The sequence below is a fragment of the Odontesthes bonariensis genome, chromosome 18 (assembly GCF_027942865.1).
Source record: "Odontesthes bonariensis isolate fOdoBon6 chromosome 18, fOdoBon6.hap1, whole genome shotgun sequence".
In the NCBI taxonomy this organism is placed as follows: domain Eukaryota; kingdom Metazoa; phylum Chordata; class Actinopteri; order Atheriniformes; family Atherinopsidae; genus Odontesthes; species Odontesthes bonariensis.
In genome coordinates this window covers 25,987,579-26,001,949 of record NC_134523.1, presented here as the reverse complement: position 1 = coordinate 26,001,949, position 14,371 = coordinate 25,987,579, and the positions used below count along the sequence as shown (strand labels likewise).

General features: G+C 44.2%; 1 protein-coding gene across 10 annotated transcripts in view; it reads left to right on the top strand.

Annotated features, from left to right (window-relative positions):
- macf1a (microtubule actin crosslinking factor 1a) overlaps positions 1-14,371 on the top strand; it is a 286,863-nt gene that overhangs the window by 88,645 nt on the left and 183,847 nt on the right. The window contains exon 1 of one of the 10 annotated variants that reach the window (XM_075449484.1): positions 752-821. The exons of the other annotated variants lie outside the window; for them this stretch is intronic. Coding sequence (XP_075305599.1) covers positions 767-821 — 55 coding nt within the window. The 5' untranslated portion in view covers positions 752-766. Of the gene's footprint in view, positions 1-751; positions 822-14,371 lie in introns of those variants that run through there. 10 annotated transcript variants of the gene reach the window in all.

Sequence of the window (14,371 nt, the reverse complement as noted above, 5' to 3'; positions counted from 1 at the left end):
TTTGGTCACTTTACTTTTTAGTACTTGCTTTTTTTCTTTTTAAATTTCTTGTTCATGTCTGTTGTTGCTGCTGTGACAAGTGAATTTCCCTGTTGTGGGATAAATAAAGTACAATCTAATCTAAACACACACACACACACACACACACACACACACACACACACACACACAAACACACACGCACACACACACTGCCATAAAGAAAGAAGAAGAAAAAAAAAAGCACAGCTGAGCAGAGACTATTGAAAACACGCCTCCTTTTTTGTAGTTTCCTTCTCTCTCTCACACACACACACACATATACATGCACTCACTATAGCTGGCAGTGAAGCACATGCTTTGGGCTGCCGCAGTGACATCACCCGGCTTGCGGTCAAAGTCCAGTTCCTCTATCCGGCTTAGAGCTGCGAACACACGACCACATTCACAGCTACTTTAACCGCTACTCACACACACTCACACACACACGCGCGCACAAGAAAAGAGCGGCAGAAGAAGAAAAGCAGCGGCGAGTGAGAGATGAGGGATTATCTGCGTGATTAAGGATGGCTCTTTGACAACCGGGATCCCGGAGGCCGCGTAGCTCAACCCGACTCCCTCCGATTCCCTCCGATTCTCACCAGCTGATCTTTAACCCTTTAACTTTTTGGACTCCTTTTCCCGGATCAGTTTCCCGTTCTTCCTTCCAACTTGTCGTAATCATTTCTCCCTTTTGCCGTCTTTGGACCTCTTGGCCTCTCCTCTCCGCTCCCGGGGAGGGGGCGGGATGAGCTCCACGGCCGCCTACAGGCAGTTCCTCCAGGACCTGGAGGAGAAAAGAGGTCGGTGCCCCTTCAGCTTTTGTTTGTCTGTCATCATGATTCAAAAACAGCAGCAGAGCTCTTGCATGAATCTTTACGGTCGCCATAAAGGTGTCACGGTGTTGTAATAAGAGCAGGATGTTATCTGGTGTGTGTTGGGAGGTTTAACTGGGATATCAGCAGCGTGACATGTTGCACGTGGGGAGGACTCGCTGCTGTGAGTCAGCACAGGCGGATCTGTGGGCTGGGTCCTGGGTAGGTGTCATACCTGCCCTGCACACTGGAAAAAATGCCCCTCCAAAAATAAGGAAAAAAAACAACAAATACGAAACGTTTTTGCTTGAAATAAGCAGAAAAATCTGCCAATGGAACTAGTGAAAATCGGCTTGTCAAGATTTCTTGAAATAAGATGTGATATTTGGGACTTTTGAGATAAAAGTGATCTTGAAATTAGCTTAAAAACCTCTTCAAATGTCAAAAAAAGCTTGCTTCATATGATATATGACTCAAAACAATTTGTTTTCAAGACTTTTTTCATTTAACAAGATATTCCAGATGCATTGTCTTCAAACAAGTCCCTATATCTGGCTGAAATAGTACTTGTTAGGCAGTTGTGTCTTAAATTAGGTGTTATATTTTTTTTCATTTGAAGAGGTTTTTAAGCTAATTTCAAGATCACTTTTATCTCAAAAGTCCCAAATATCACATTTTATTTCAAGAAATCTTGACAAGCCGATTTTCACTAGTTCCATTGGCAGATTTGTTTTGCTTATTTCAAGCAAAAGACTCTTGTATTTGTTGTTTTTCTTACTTATTTTTGGAGGGGCATTTTTTCCAGTGAAGTCAGTTCTGCAGATTTAAGTGCTTTTTGCGTCTTCTTGTTGTTTCCTGACTTACTTTCTGCACTTTTCTCCGTCACCCTCATTAAATCTGTCAGATTTTGTGTTTACCTGCTCAGCCATGACCCGGATAAGATGTTGGTCAGGAGCAGATTCCCCCTGAAAACACCAACTTTACTCCCTTTTGGCTCTAAGAGCTTCGTCAGCTGTTTCCGTTCTTATCGGTGCGTCCTCCCATGTCTCTGACACTTGATTCTCGGGGTAGCTGGAACATGCAGAGGAAAGGCAGCGGGCTGATGGTTTGTTGAAGTGTCAGGTGACATGCAGGAGCAGGCAGGGATGCTTCGCTTCAGCAGCTGTTCTCACTACAGTTAGCCGAGCCCTGCGAAAGCAGGCTGCCATAGAGCAGAATAGAGTTCCTGCTAAAATATTTATCCACTTCATTTGGTGTGTTCTTTATGTTTGAATGTGCTACAAAAAGCAGCATATGTTCGAGGGGTTGAGTTCAACTGAAACATTTACTGTAGTTATATTCATGTTTGACCATAAGGCAGAAACATCTGCTCTGAGCTCCTTTGTCCTCCAACTCAGCCTGAACCCTCTCAGACGAGCTTTCTGTCCTTTCTTTAAGGAGTCTTCAGGAATAGTTCTCCAGGCTTCTTGAAGGACATCCCAAAGCTCTTCTTTGGATGTGGGCTGCCTTTTGTTCCGTTCTCTGCCAACATGATCCCACCCTGCTTCAGTAATGTTGAGCTCCGGGCTCTGGGGAGGATTCATCCCTCCATCAGACCTGCTGCCACTGATTTTCAGCCCACTTCTTGTGTCCTTTGGCACAGCTCAGCCTTTTCTCCCTGTTTCCCTTCCTTAAGAACGGCTTCTTGACAGCCACCCTTCCATGGAGCCCATTTCTGATGAGGCTTGGGCCAACAGCAGATGGATCAGCTGAAGGTCCAGATGCATCTCTCAGCTCCTGTGTCAGGTCTTTGCTGGAATTTTTCCTCTTTCTTAAGGACATCACTTTCAGATCCTGTTCATCTGCTGTAGATAGTTCTTTAGGCCTGACACTTCTTCTTCTGTCCTCCACAGTTTCCTCAAATGTTTTTTCAACATGCACTCGTAAAAATTAAGTGGAATTCAGACTCTTCAGCATCTGACCAACATTCATCTAAAGATTATTGTTTTCTTATGAAGAAACTTGGTCAAGAATCAATCAAAAATGCATCAATTCCCATCCCTAATCTTATTGAGAACATCGAGACTGTGCAGTTGTTGACGCCTAAAGAGGTAAACACAACCAGAAGTAACTTCTTACACATCAAAAACACTGAATTTAGGAAGTAAACACGAACCAAAGAGGCTGCTGTTGTTCTGTTCTTCTTGTTCAAGAACCCAAACCACCTGGTTAGGTTTAGGCATTAAAAGTACTTGTTGAGGGTGAGGGAAAGATCACGGTTAGCCCCTTTCACAGTATCCACCGGATGTTTGGAATATATTTCTTCCATCGTGACCTCATCACCTTGTTGCTGCAGAAATCCTGTTTTCTGTCTGTCAGACTGTGTTATCTTTGCTGTTTTTCACACATGCAGCTAAAGAAATGGAAACAAATGATGTGTCTCTGTGACAGGCTGCTGGGAACAAAGTGCCTAAAGATCCAGTTTAAAATGACTTCTTTGCTAAGTTGTCTGTTCTGTGTGGACACAACACTGGTTCATCCCTTGAGTTAGGAGCCTTTTTCCTGCTGAATGGTTCATAGGTCAGAGTTAAGTGGTTTAACCAAGAAAAAAGGGACTGAAACTGAGTGAAAAGGAGTGAAAACGTCCAAAGAAAAACTTTCAGAAAGCTGGAGAACTGTTGTTTAGGACACTTTAAAAGATTAAAGAAAGTCTGGCTGCTTGGAAGGAAAATCTAAAGAAATGAGTTCTGAATCAGGAGTCCAACAGGGAAACAGATCAGTGACTGTATGTGAAAGATTCACCATCAGTTTAGTGATTCTTTGATTGATTAACCAGTGTATCGTTAAAGAAATGAGTCCAGCCTTTCCCTGGAGTCGAAGCCCCTTTTCCAGCCTTCTTTGTGTTCTGTGGCTGTCTGCTGGCTGCTTTACATTCCTCACACATTTTTCCAAACACCTGTTTCCCCAACAGCCTGCTCGTGTTTTGGTTCTTTTTAAACTTCCGTAAGCTTTCTCTCACCTTCTTTTAACTTGCAAATGTGGATGAGAGAAGAGCAGCCGGCCCGATGGCGCCGGGTGCGTCTCCAGCTCTCTGAAAGCGGAGCGCGAACACTTCTCTTTCACGCTCAGACGCTGAGAAGCCTCTCCACAGTTGTCCCCATTTCAAGCCTGCACCCACATTTTAAAGCTGACCCCCTCTTGTCTTTTGTCTGGTGGCTTTGCCACAGCCCCGGCCACACCTGCTGCTACTTGTGGTTTGGTGATATTAAGCGGCACAGTAGCCCCCCCACCACCACCCCACCCACTAACAGCTGCTCCGTCTGAGGATGTCAGGTTGGGTTAGAGCCACCTACAATCTCCTTTAACCCCTTAAATTACACATGAGCTTAAACTCCTTAACCGCTCTAAAAGCCAAAGGACACACGTAATCATCATGAATGTAACTAGAAAGAGCTGTTCCTGCGAAACAGCAGTGAGAATGCTTATTAGCTGAATGGGGATAGCTGACCATGCTAAAAAAGCTGAAAATAGTTCAATTTTAGCAGTAAAAACTGTTGCTATGGTATTGGCTGAAGGAATTTTGTGATTTTTGTGTACTACCAAACTTAACATTGGAGTTAGTCAGAGAATTTGAGAGGTTGATCTCGGTTCAAGGCTCATAGCTGAAACTCTGTAAATGTGAGCTCTTTAGTCGTTACATTGGCTGAAAGAGGACAATTTTCCCACATTTTAAGGTATAAATTGTTTCTCTAAGTTAAACTGTATGAAAGTTAGAGGAATTTGTTTGAAAAATTAAAAACTTATCAGCACGCACTCAACTGTGTGCTCATTCATAAAAATCAAGAAGGAGCAAAATGTTCATGTTTTTGAAACTGTCATATTTCAAAATTGGCTGAAGATCTGAAAAAGCTGAAACAATTGGTAATAGCTGAATGTCTTGTGACCCATTTAAAGTTTGAATGGTGTCTCTAGCTGAAAGCATGCAGAAATAGTTGGAAAGAGGAAGATGATTTGGAAGAGCTGAAAGCGGTTTCCATTCATTTGAATGATGGGAAAATTTGAATAAAAGTTGAATATCTTAAAAAGTGTAAAAGTTAAAAACACCAAACATGATAGCAGGAATCTGCTGAAAGAGCTGAATGTTTTTGATACCAAAATTGTAGAAATAGCTGAAAGTATGCAGGAGTAGTTGGGTGTAGAAAACTGGCGGAATAATAATAATAAAGAGAAACAGGAACTTAATAGTGAGAATGCCTTAAAGCAGAGGTCTTCAACAGGGGGTCCGCGGAGGTACAGCAGGGGGGTCGCGAAATCTTTGGTTGATTAGACGATTTTTAAGTTATTTTTTTTATTTTTTTGTTTTTTTTAAAGTTTTTTTCTCACAAATTGTGTGCAAACGTGTGCCATCCACAGATGGTTTGAGGATTCATTGTCCCATCTACATGCATGTTTAAAGTTAAAATCTGTGGATTATCTGAATAGCTCAGTGTTGTATGCAAGATGTTTGTTTATAAATGGCAGTGGCACGGCCACCCTGTACCTTGCACATGTTTAAAATAAAAACATTAACATGTGTATTATTTGAATAGCTTAGTATTGAATGTACAATAACAGAGTAGCTATGTTTATACATGGCACTAGGCCCCGTTAAATATAAAACACAATTGTATGCCATATAAATAGTAGGGGGGTCCCTGCTCCAACTCTCCATCAGTTTGGGGGTCCCTGGCCTGAAAAACGTTGAAGACCCCTGCCTTAAAGCATTCTCACTATTAAATTATCCGCCATCGGGGATCATGAGCTGCAGCTCGTGAACACATGAAGTCCTGAGGATGCTGCTGAGGCTAAAACTCAGTTTTTTCCTTCATTCTGAGGGCTTTTACAGTGTTTTCTTGCTGTGGAGTTGCTCTCCTCCTCTGTTTACCAGGAGTTAGTCCTCCTGTCGCACCACCCATGGGGGCTGCATCCCCTCCTCCATCTGTACCCACTCTCATGTCTCCCTAAAACGCACTTGACCTCGGTGAGGGCGGGTTACCCCACTCCAGCGGAGGTGTACTCCCCTTTGTTTCGCTCTGCTGAAGGAGAGCGGTGCTCCAACAGATGTTTCTGACGGGTGGAGAAGGCGTGGGAGTGTGGTTTGAGGTGTTTAGGCCCAGTTTGTTCAAGGCGGAGCAGCTGACGGTGTCTACCTGCTCTACGTGTCATGGCCGAGGTCATGTTGGGAAAGCTTTTTGTGTGATCTTTGTGTTTCTGTGTCAATGCCCCCGGTGCTGACGGCAGGGTCACGTTGTCACTAACCAAAGTTCTGCACTCTGGATCGCTGCTGTTCCTCTTAAATTCTGCTGTCAGGACAGAACTTTAGTCTTTCTCTGGGACAAACAAAAACAGGCTAATTCCTCATCGTAAAACGCACCGCTGTTGAGCGTTTTTATCTGTTAAACAGCAGCAAAAGTTGCTTAAATTTGAGCGTTTTTATCTGTTAAACAGCAGCAAAAATTGCTTAAATGAGTCATTAAGAGTTTCTGATTGGATCTCTGTTGTGGAAACTTGTTTCTTTTATTTTTTGACCTTTTTAGATGAAGGATGATGATGTGTGTGAGTGTGACAGTGAGTCACACGTTACGTTGGTGTTTATTTGTGGTTATTTCCTATGAAACAGAACCCAGCGTTGAATCACTCTTCCTCTTCATTCTTTAGAAGTAAAAACCTTTTCTGTTGCTCCTTCCTTGTTGTTTTGGTCCAATCGAAGCGTTTAAGATGACTGAAAGTTCAGATTTAGCTGAAGTCGGTTGGACCGAAGCCTTTCAGGGTCACACTGAGGCTCTTTGTTAGCGGGGCTCAGGCCTCCGTCTGCCAGGCTGTGAAACTGCTGGAACACTAAGCCTCCATGTGGGGCTCAGGTTGTAATAATCCAGTCATATGATCAGTTTCTGACTTGGTTATAAACTCAACAGCAGCTCCTTTGTTGTCTCAGCTGCTGTGGGGGGGGTGGTGGTTGTTTTTTAAATGGATTAACTTATATCGGAGGGATGAAGGTGAGGATTAGAAATACCTTTATTTACTTATGTCTTTGACTCGATGCAGAACACTTTGAGGTCTGAAATCACGTTGAAATGAGAATGTTTGATGCGATTATGTTGATGGCGGCCGGCGTGTGATCACACTTAAATCAGAGGGCGGTTCTTTCTGGGGATCCGGTTTATGGGACCGCTGCCGTTAGGATGGAGGCTCCGCCCGTGATGCCGGCAGGACGGCGGCCTCGTGAGCAAATGTGACGACGAACAAAGATAAAGTCCTTTTGAGAGCGTTCGTGTCCGTTTTTAATGCCAATTCGGTTAACTTCTTCTTCAGCTCCGACATTTTGATCCACTTTTTAATCCAGACGGTGGATACTGATCAGCCAAACAGCAACAAACTCAAACTGTTCCACAGAAAGTCCTGCACAGGGCTGTGGGGCTGTTACCCTGCTTTAATGCCCCCCCACGCACACACAGAACACACACGTGCACACACAGAACACACACGTGCACACACATGCACACGCACACATGCACACACACTTGCACACACACAAGTGCACACACATACACACACGTGCACACACACATGCACACACAGAGCACACACGTGCACACACAGAACACACACGTGCACACGCACACGTACACGCACACGTGCACACAAGTGCACACAAGCGCACACACACACACACATGCACACACACACAAGTGCACACACAGAACACACACTTGCACACACAAGTGCACACACATACACACACGTGCACACACACATGCACACACAGAACACACATGCACACACAGAACACACACGTGCACACACACATGCACACACACATACACACACACATGGACACACACACGTGCACATGCACACATGCACCTAGCACATGCACACACATATATGCACACACACGTTCACACACACACACACACACACATGCACACACACATGCACACACACATGCACACGCACACGTGCACACACACATGCACACTTACATGCACACTTACACATGCACACACACACATTCACACACACACACACACGTGCCAACACACGTGCACCTAGCACACACATATATGCACACACACATGCACACATTAACACATACATGCACACACACACACACACACACACACACATACATGCACACACACACATGCACACACACACACACGTGCCAACACACGTGCACCTAGCACACACATATATGCACACACATGCACACATTAACACATACATGCACACACACACACACACACACACATACATGCATGCGTGCACACATACCTGCACACATACCTGTTCACACGTACATGCACACACATACGTGCACACACAGAACACACATGCGCACACATGCACACATACCTGTTCACGCACACATGTACACACGCACACGTGCACACACACACACACACACATGCACACACAGAACACACGTGCACACCCCCGGTTCTGTTAACCATCCAACAGATGGGCATATGAGGATATTTGTCCAACACTGTTCGTCCAGCCTCCGTCTCTCAGCTCCTTTAACCCCTTACTGCGCGCCCCCCATTTTCACGTTTTTTGCCAAAACGACATGCCCAAGTTGTAAACAGCACAGATCCCACATTTTTTGAGACTCAGAGATGTGTCTGGTATCATTGGAAAGGTAACACTCTCAGGAATATTATAAAATGTCTGTGTGATGCTGTGTCTTACTGACCCAGAGTGGGAGGGGTTAGAATGATGGGGTTGTTTCCCCGTCCATATGTTTGCCTATACCTTAAATTGGGTAAAGCCATTCAGGGACCTCTAGGCCTCTATAGACATAGCTAGGTCAGAGCCACATGTCTTGACTTCATGCAGTCCAAATTTGGAGTCAAAAGACCAAAAAATGAATTGTTCAGAGGTATTTTTCAACAGGTATGTCTATGCGTTTTCCTTAGTTCCTTTTTGGAGTCTCCAAAAGGACACTTGGTTACCAAAGCTGTATAACCAGAATCAAACAATAATATAATATAATATCTATCTATCTATCTATAACAGTATCAATTACAATATCAAACCAATATCAAAATCACAAATCTCTTTGTGTGTTATGATTCAATGCAACAATCTGTACGCATTTACATTATGCACGTTACGCACCACACGGGGCATTTCCCCTATGATCGATAACGCATGGATTTGTTTTGGCACATACAAGCTTGATAGTATAGTCCCATACACCGTTGGAAACCTTAGACTATTGGCTAAAAGGTTATAAACATAATTTACATGGAAATCGCCATTGGCTGGAACTACTGTCATTCTAAGTAGTATTGTGGGAAGTGAAGACGCGTGTCCTCATTGGCTTTCAAGACGTGTACTGCCCACTAACCATGCTCCGATTGGCTTGTGTCTGGTGTCAATCGAAGCTACAGTACCTGACACACCTCCACATTGAGAAATTTGTAAGCAATGGACTGGCATGTGACTCGGAGCCAGCTAGATAAGTTACTTTTGCGTCTTTAGTCGCCCAAAGTACGTTTTGCAGTTGGACAATACATCAACATTGTGAGGAGAGGATTAAGTTTATAAGAAAAAGGACTTCATATTTCATAACCATGGATACTTGCGTGCCATGGTACAGCGTGCAGTAACAGGTTAAAGCTTTTCCACCGTGTGGATATTCAGCTTCAGACCACATGTTGTGCCCCTAAAACTTATATCAATAAGAAACTGCTCAACATTTAGACTCTATTCGATTAAAAGCAAATTATTTCCACGTTTTTTCATGGAACTCACGATTCTTTGGGCCCGTTCGGACACCATGACGCCTTCTCCAGAACGATCACACTCTTCCTTTTTAAACCGCTTTGAGCCTTCTGTCTGATGTTTGCGGCAGCATTTAACACATTTTTACTTTCATTTCTGCTCATGTTTCCTTTGATAAGTTCAGCTGAAGCTTGCTCGTGCACGGAGTAAATCACTGCACAAAGTTCATGTTCAGTCTGTTCTGATTCAGAACCTCGCTGGTCTCCTTTTAGACTGTAAAAGTGAGATTCCGTTCCTCCTGCTCACCTCTGCGTGCAGCTGCAGCCTTTTGGTCCTCAGACTTTTGATAATCTTGTAAATATTTCAGGATTGTTTCCGGTCCACCCAGTGATCCAGGAGCCCAGATTTGGAACCCACTGTGTTGGACATTGTTTCATGAGTTTGAATAAAAGACTGCGTCCCACATCCTCTCTGGAGGCTGCGCAGCAGAACCATAACGGATGTTGCACTGAAATGAGAAAAATCATTGTCGCCTGAAGCCGTTTTAGATTTTTCCAGAAAGGAAAAGCAAAGTGATGGAAGTTCAATGTGTCAAACCGGATCCTCTCCAACTCTAAAAGCCTAAAAACTCATTAGAAACTAAGCTAAAAGGGCCAAAAGTAGCCTTTTGTTGTTTTGTGTCACGGACAGACGAGTTGGCCGTCTGAGCCCGATGATCAGGTTACATAAACGTCTGGAGGCTGCTTGTTTTCCATGTTGATACGAGACCAGCTGAGAGTTACTGTATGGAAGTTTTTCTGTGCCATCAGTTTGAATACGAATTTCTAATATTGAATTTTTACAGCATCAAAATCAGACTTTGAATTTGAAAAACTAACAGTGTAAAGAAAAAAAGAATTTTGAATTTTTTTTTCATTGAATTTTTTTCCAGGGTTTTTTTTTTTTTTTTTTTTTTTTTTTTTTGATGTTGAATTTTTTTCCATTTAATTTTTTTAAGGTGATTTTTTTTTTTCCATTGAATTTTATGAAATTGAATTTTTTTGAAGTTGATTTTTTTTTTTCCACTGAATTTTTTTTGTAGATGTTGAATTTTTTCCACTGATTTTTGTTTTTAGAAATGGACTTTTTTCTTTTTTACACTGTTGGTTTTTTCAAATTCAAAGTCTGATTTTGATGCTGTAAAAATTCAATATTAGAAATTCGTATTCAAACTCTGATGGCACAGAAAAACTTCCGTATTACTGTAGTAGCCGGGTTTATCCTGAAAGGCCGACACACAGGTGGAGGAAAAGAAAATCCTGCTCTTGGATAGCTTTCCCTCTCAGGTAGAGGGCAACACTGACACACTTCAGCGGGACCAACCCGCAGAGAAAAGGCCTCGTCTCTTACATAACGTCTGACGCACCCGTCAAACACCAGACTGAGCACCAGGAGAGATCCCACGACCTGAGTGACACCTGAACACACCTGCTCAGGCCTGCAGTGTCTGTCACATAGAAGCATGTTGGAGCTGCCACTTTTTAAAGAGATTTTCAGTCGATGTGACCTGAATGTGAAACAGCTGAATAAATCTGAAGTGGAGCTGCCGGTGCTAATAATAGCTGGAAGTTATTGGAGAGGTAAATGGTGTGTGATGAAGAGGGTTTGAGGGTTTTAGGGCTCCTCGCAGCTCTTAATTCTGGCCGTGTTTCACCTGCACTCACGATGCTCTCAGAGGCGTTTGTTTACGTGGAGCATCAAGCTAACCTCGGAGTGGAGATTACTCCGCCTGATGCGTGTGGTGTGGTTACCTTTGCTGTAAATAACTGCACTCTTTGCTAAAAGTGACTGTTTTACTGACGGATTGAATTGGCTTCATTTAGCGTCTGCAACACAAACAAAAGACGCTGGTTGTTCATGTGAAATCTTCTAAAATCAGCCGCTGAGGACGCCGCCACCGCCGAATTCGGGTCACCCCGCTGCACAGCGCCAGATGTGCTGGGTGTGATAAGCCCTCTCCTCTGTTTATCAGCATCGGCCCAGTTGGGTGCGGCCTCACCGTTGCCTGAGCTAAAACGTTTGTGTAAACCGTTTTAAGATTGAGTTGCCACCCTTATCTGCCCCTCTGAGCCCACAGAATGTGGCTGGTGGGGCTGCAGCGCCCCCCGTTGGTCGGTGATCGGCGTTCAGGTCAAAACCAGCGATGTTGGAGGAGGTTTTGCTGCGTCCACGTGTGGCGTCGGAACAGTTTGTGAACACTTTATCTCCACCTCCCTCCGTGCTTTGCACGCCGTGTCCTCGCAGGTTTGACTTTGTAGCCGCAGCTCTGACAGGGCTGTAATCACACACTCTGTGCATGTTATTACTGTGTGGGATGATGTGTGCTGTGGGACGCTGATTGTAGGCGAGGAGAAGTGGAGCAAAGCAAAGAGATGGTTGGTGGGAGGACCAGTGAATCTGATTCAGTAGGCCTCCATCAACACCTTCTATTTAAAAAAGCTCCAGGATCCTCTCTGAGCCATGATGGAGAACGATAAGGTGAAGGCCCAGCAGCAAGCGGCACCTCGGTGCAGTTCATCTGTGAGTTTCAGCTCGTTCTCAGCATCTAAACGCCTCATTCTGCAGCTCCGTCCTGTTCCGCTGAAGGAAGGAAGACGATGTCATCACCAGTCCAGCCGGGGGATTTTATGAGCTCGCTGACCTGGAGTTAATTAGATGTTCAAGCTGCTAAATTGTTTTCTGGTGATGCTCATTAAACTCCTCTTCCTTCCATTGTTGCTCTCAGAAAACTCGGACAGCAGGTTGCTTATTTTTTTGTTTTGTTGGTAGCTGATTTGTTTACGTTCAGTTATTCAGCTGAAAGAACGAGTTTGTTTGCTCGACTCGGAACGCTCCCTGCAGAGCTAACGGCCATGAATGCCTTTCACATTGGAGGCAACAATCCATTCATTTTCTCTGAGAGGCGAGCTGGTGGTCCTACGATGGCAGCGCGCACTCCTGCGTGTACAAGTTTATTAAAAGGATTCGATGCGTTAACATTCGACATGTTGCTTCTCAGATGAGAAAATATTCTAGTGGCTGTTCCATGGATTATTTTCAACTTAAAGCAACACCAGAGAAGTTTGTGAACCCTAAGATTAAAGGCCTCAGTATGCTTCTCCGTAATCACGGAGAGGCTCTCCGTCTTTTCGAAGTTCTCTGTCAGGAGGTCGGATACGCAAGGCAGTTCACCTCCCGATCAGTAGGCGGCGCTACGTTAAACGACCCAATCTCGCGACGTCTATTGTGAAAGTCGTTGATTGATTTTTCACCTTCCGGCTCCGTTCCACTCCTCACAGTGAACGATGGCGAGCGAGAGAGAAAGACTGTTGTTGGAGTTGGAGCTTGTTGATTTTGAAATGCAAATAATTTTGACTAAATGTTGACCGGCACACAGTAAACTCTTTCAAAAATGGCGGTGTTGTTGTTCTGAGAGGAAGGAGCTAAACCGGAAAAGTGATTCCGGAAATGATGCTGTTAGCCGACCAATCACAACCATTGTGGTCTCCGTGAGTCTCCGTTCGACGGATAGATAGATAGACAGGAATGTTGGCCGATGCACGCAAGCGGCGGAGAGCGTCTCCGGAAGGGTCTCCGTATCAAATCAAATTTATTTGTAGCACATTTCGTGTACAAAACGAAAAAAAGTGCTTCACATAAAATAAAAGCATTGTAGCAGGGAGTGGAAGAAGCATTAAAAATACATAAAAGATTAATTAATTAATTAATTTAAAAACAAGCAACAGTCCAGATAAATTAAAAGATATCGTGCAGATTTCATGCATAGACGCATGAGAAAAGAAATGTTTTTAACTTGGATTTAAAAACTCCTTAAAGGTAGGGTAGGAGATCCTGGATGTTGAGTCCAGCGAAGCTGCATTTTGAAAATACACAGGTAAAAAGTCCCAACCCTTTTCTTCAGATTCCCCCCGAAGCCACGCCTCTAGAGTACATGAACGCTCACGAGCACGAAGGTGCACGAGCGCTGTTCTGACAGCAAGCATCGATCGTTGCCGTATTTAGTATTTAGTATATGCTAACTATACGTTTAATAATGCTAGGTGCTAGCCAAGCTGGCTCTAGTTTAGCTTCCTGCCAAGCTTCTGGACACGTAATTCGTTCACGGAGCAGGGTACGCGCACAGGGGGGGGGAGGAGGGGGAGGGAGGAGCAGATTGCAGTTTGATAGACGGCATCAGAATCCAATCATTGTTAACGGTCCGTTCAGTATGATTGGATAGTGTTTTTCCTAGATTGTGCGTTCTAGAGGCCACTAAAACTTTTCATATTTGTGTCAAAACTTTTAATTAATTGGTTGCAATGGGGGTGTGAAGAGTATTTCAAGCAATATGTAAAAAAATGCTCCAGAAAAAGATCCCCTACCCCACCTTTAAGTGCTGCCGACTCATTTTTTTTAATGCACATTCCCGTCTGAAACCATCCTCGAGCCCCCGGGGGGCTGAGATACCGCAGTTCACGCCCTGCACCGCATCGTTCGGGGCCGCTTTAACATGACAACAGATCAATTTGTGTGGCTGTGCATGTGCAGCGCTCGCACTCGTTCATCTTTATGACTGTGGTGTGGCATCCCACACCTGTAGGGGGAGCCAAAGAGCAGCAAACACGTGTTGAAGACGTGCTGCACGAGAGCGTTGCTGTGCGAGCTGTCAGATCTGCCAGTGAAGCTGAAAAATCATCAGATTTAGGTTGAAACCCCTTTAAAACTGATTTACCACCCTCGGGTGGCTGCGTCCTCTGGTGGTGGAGCGACTC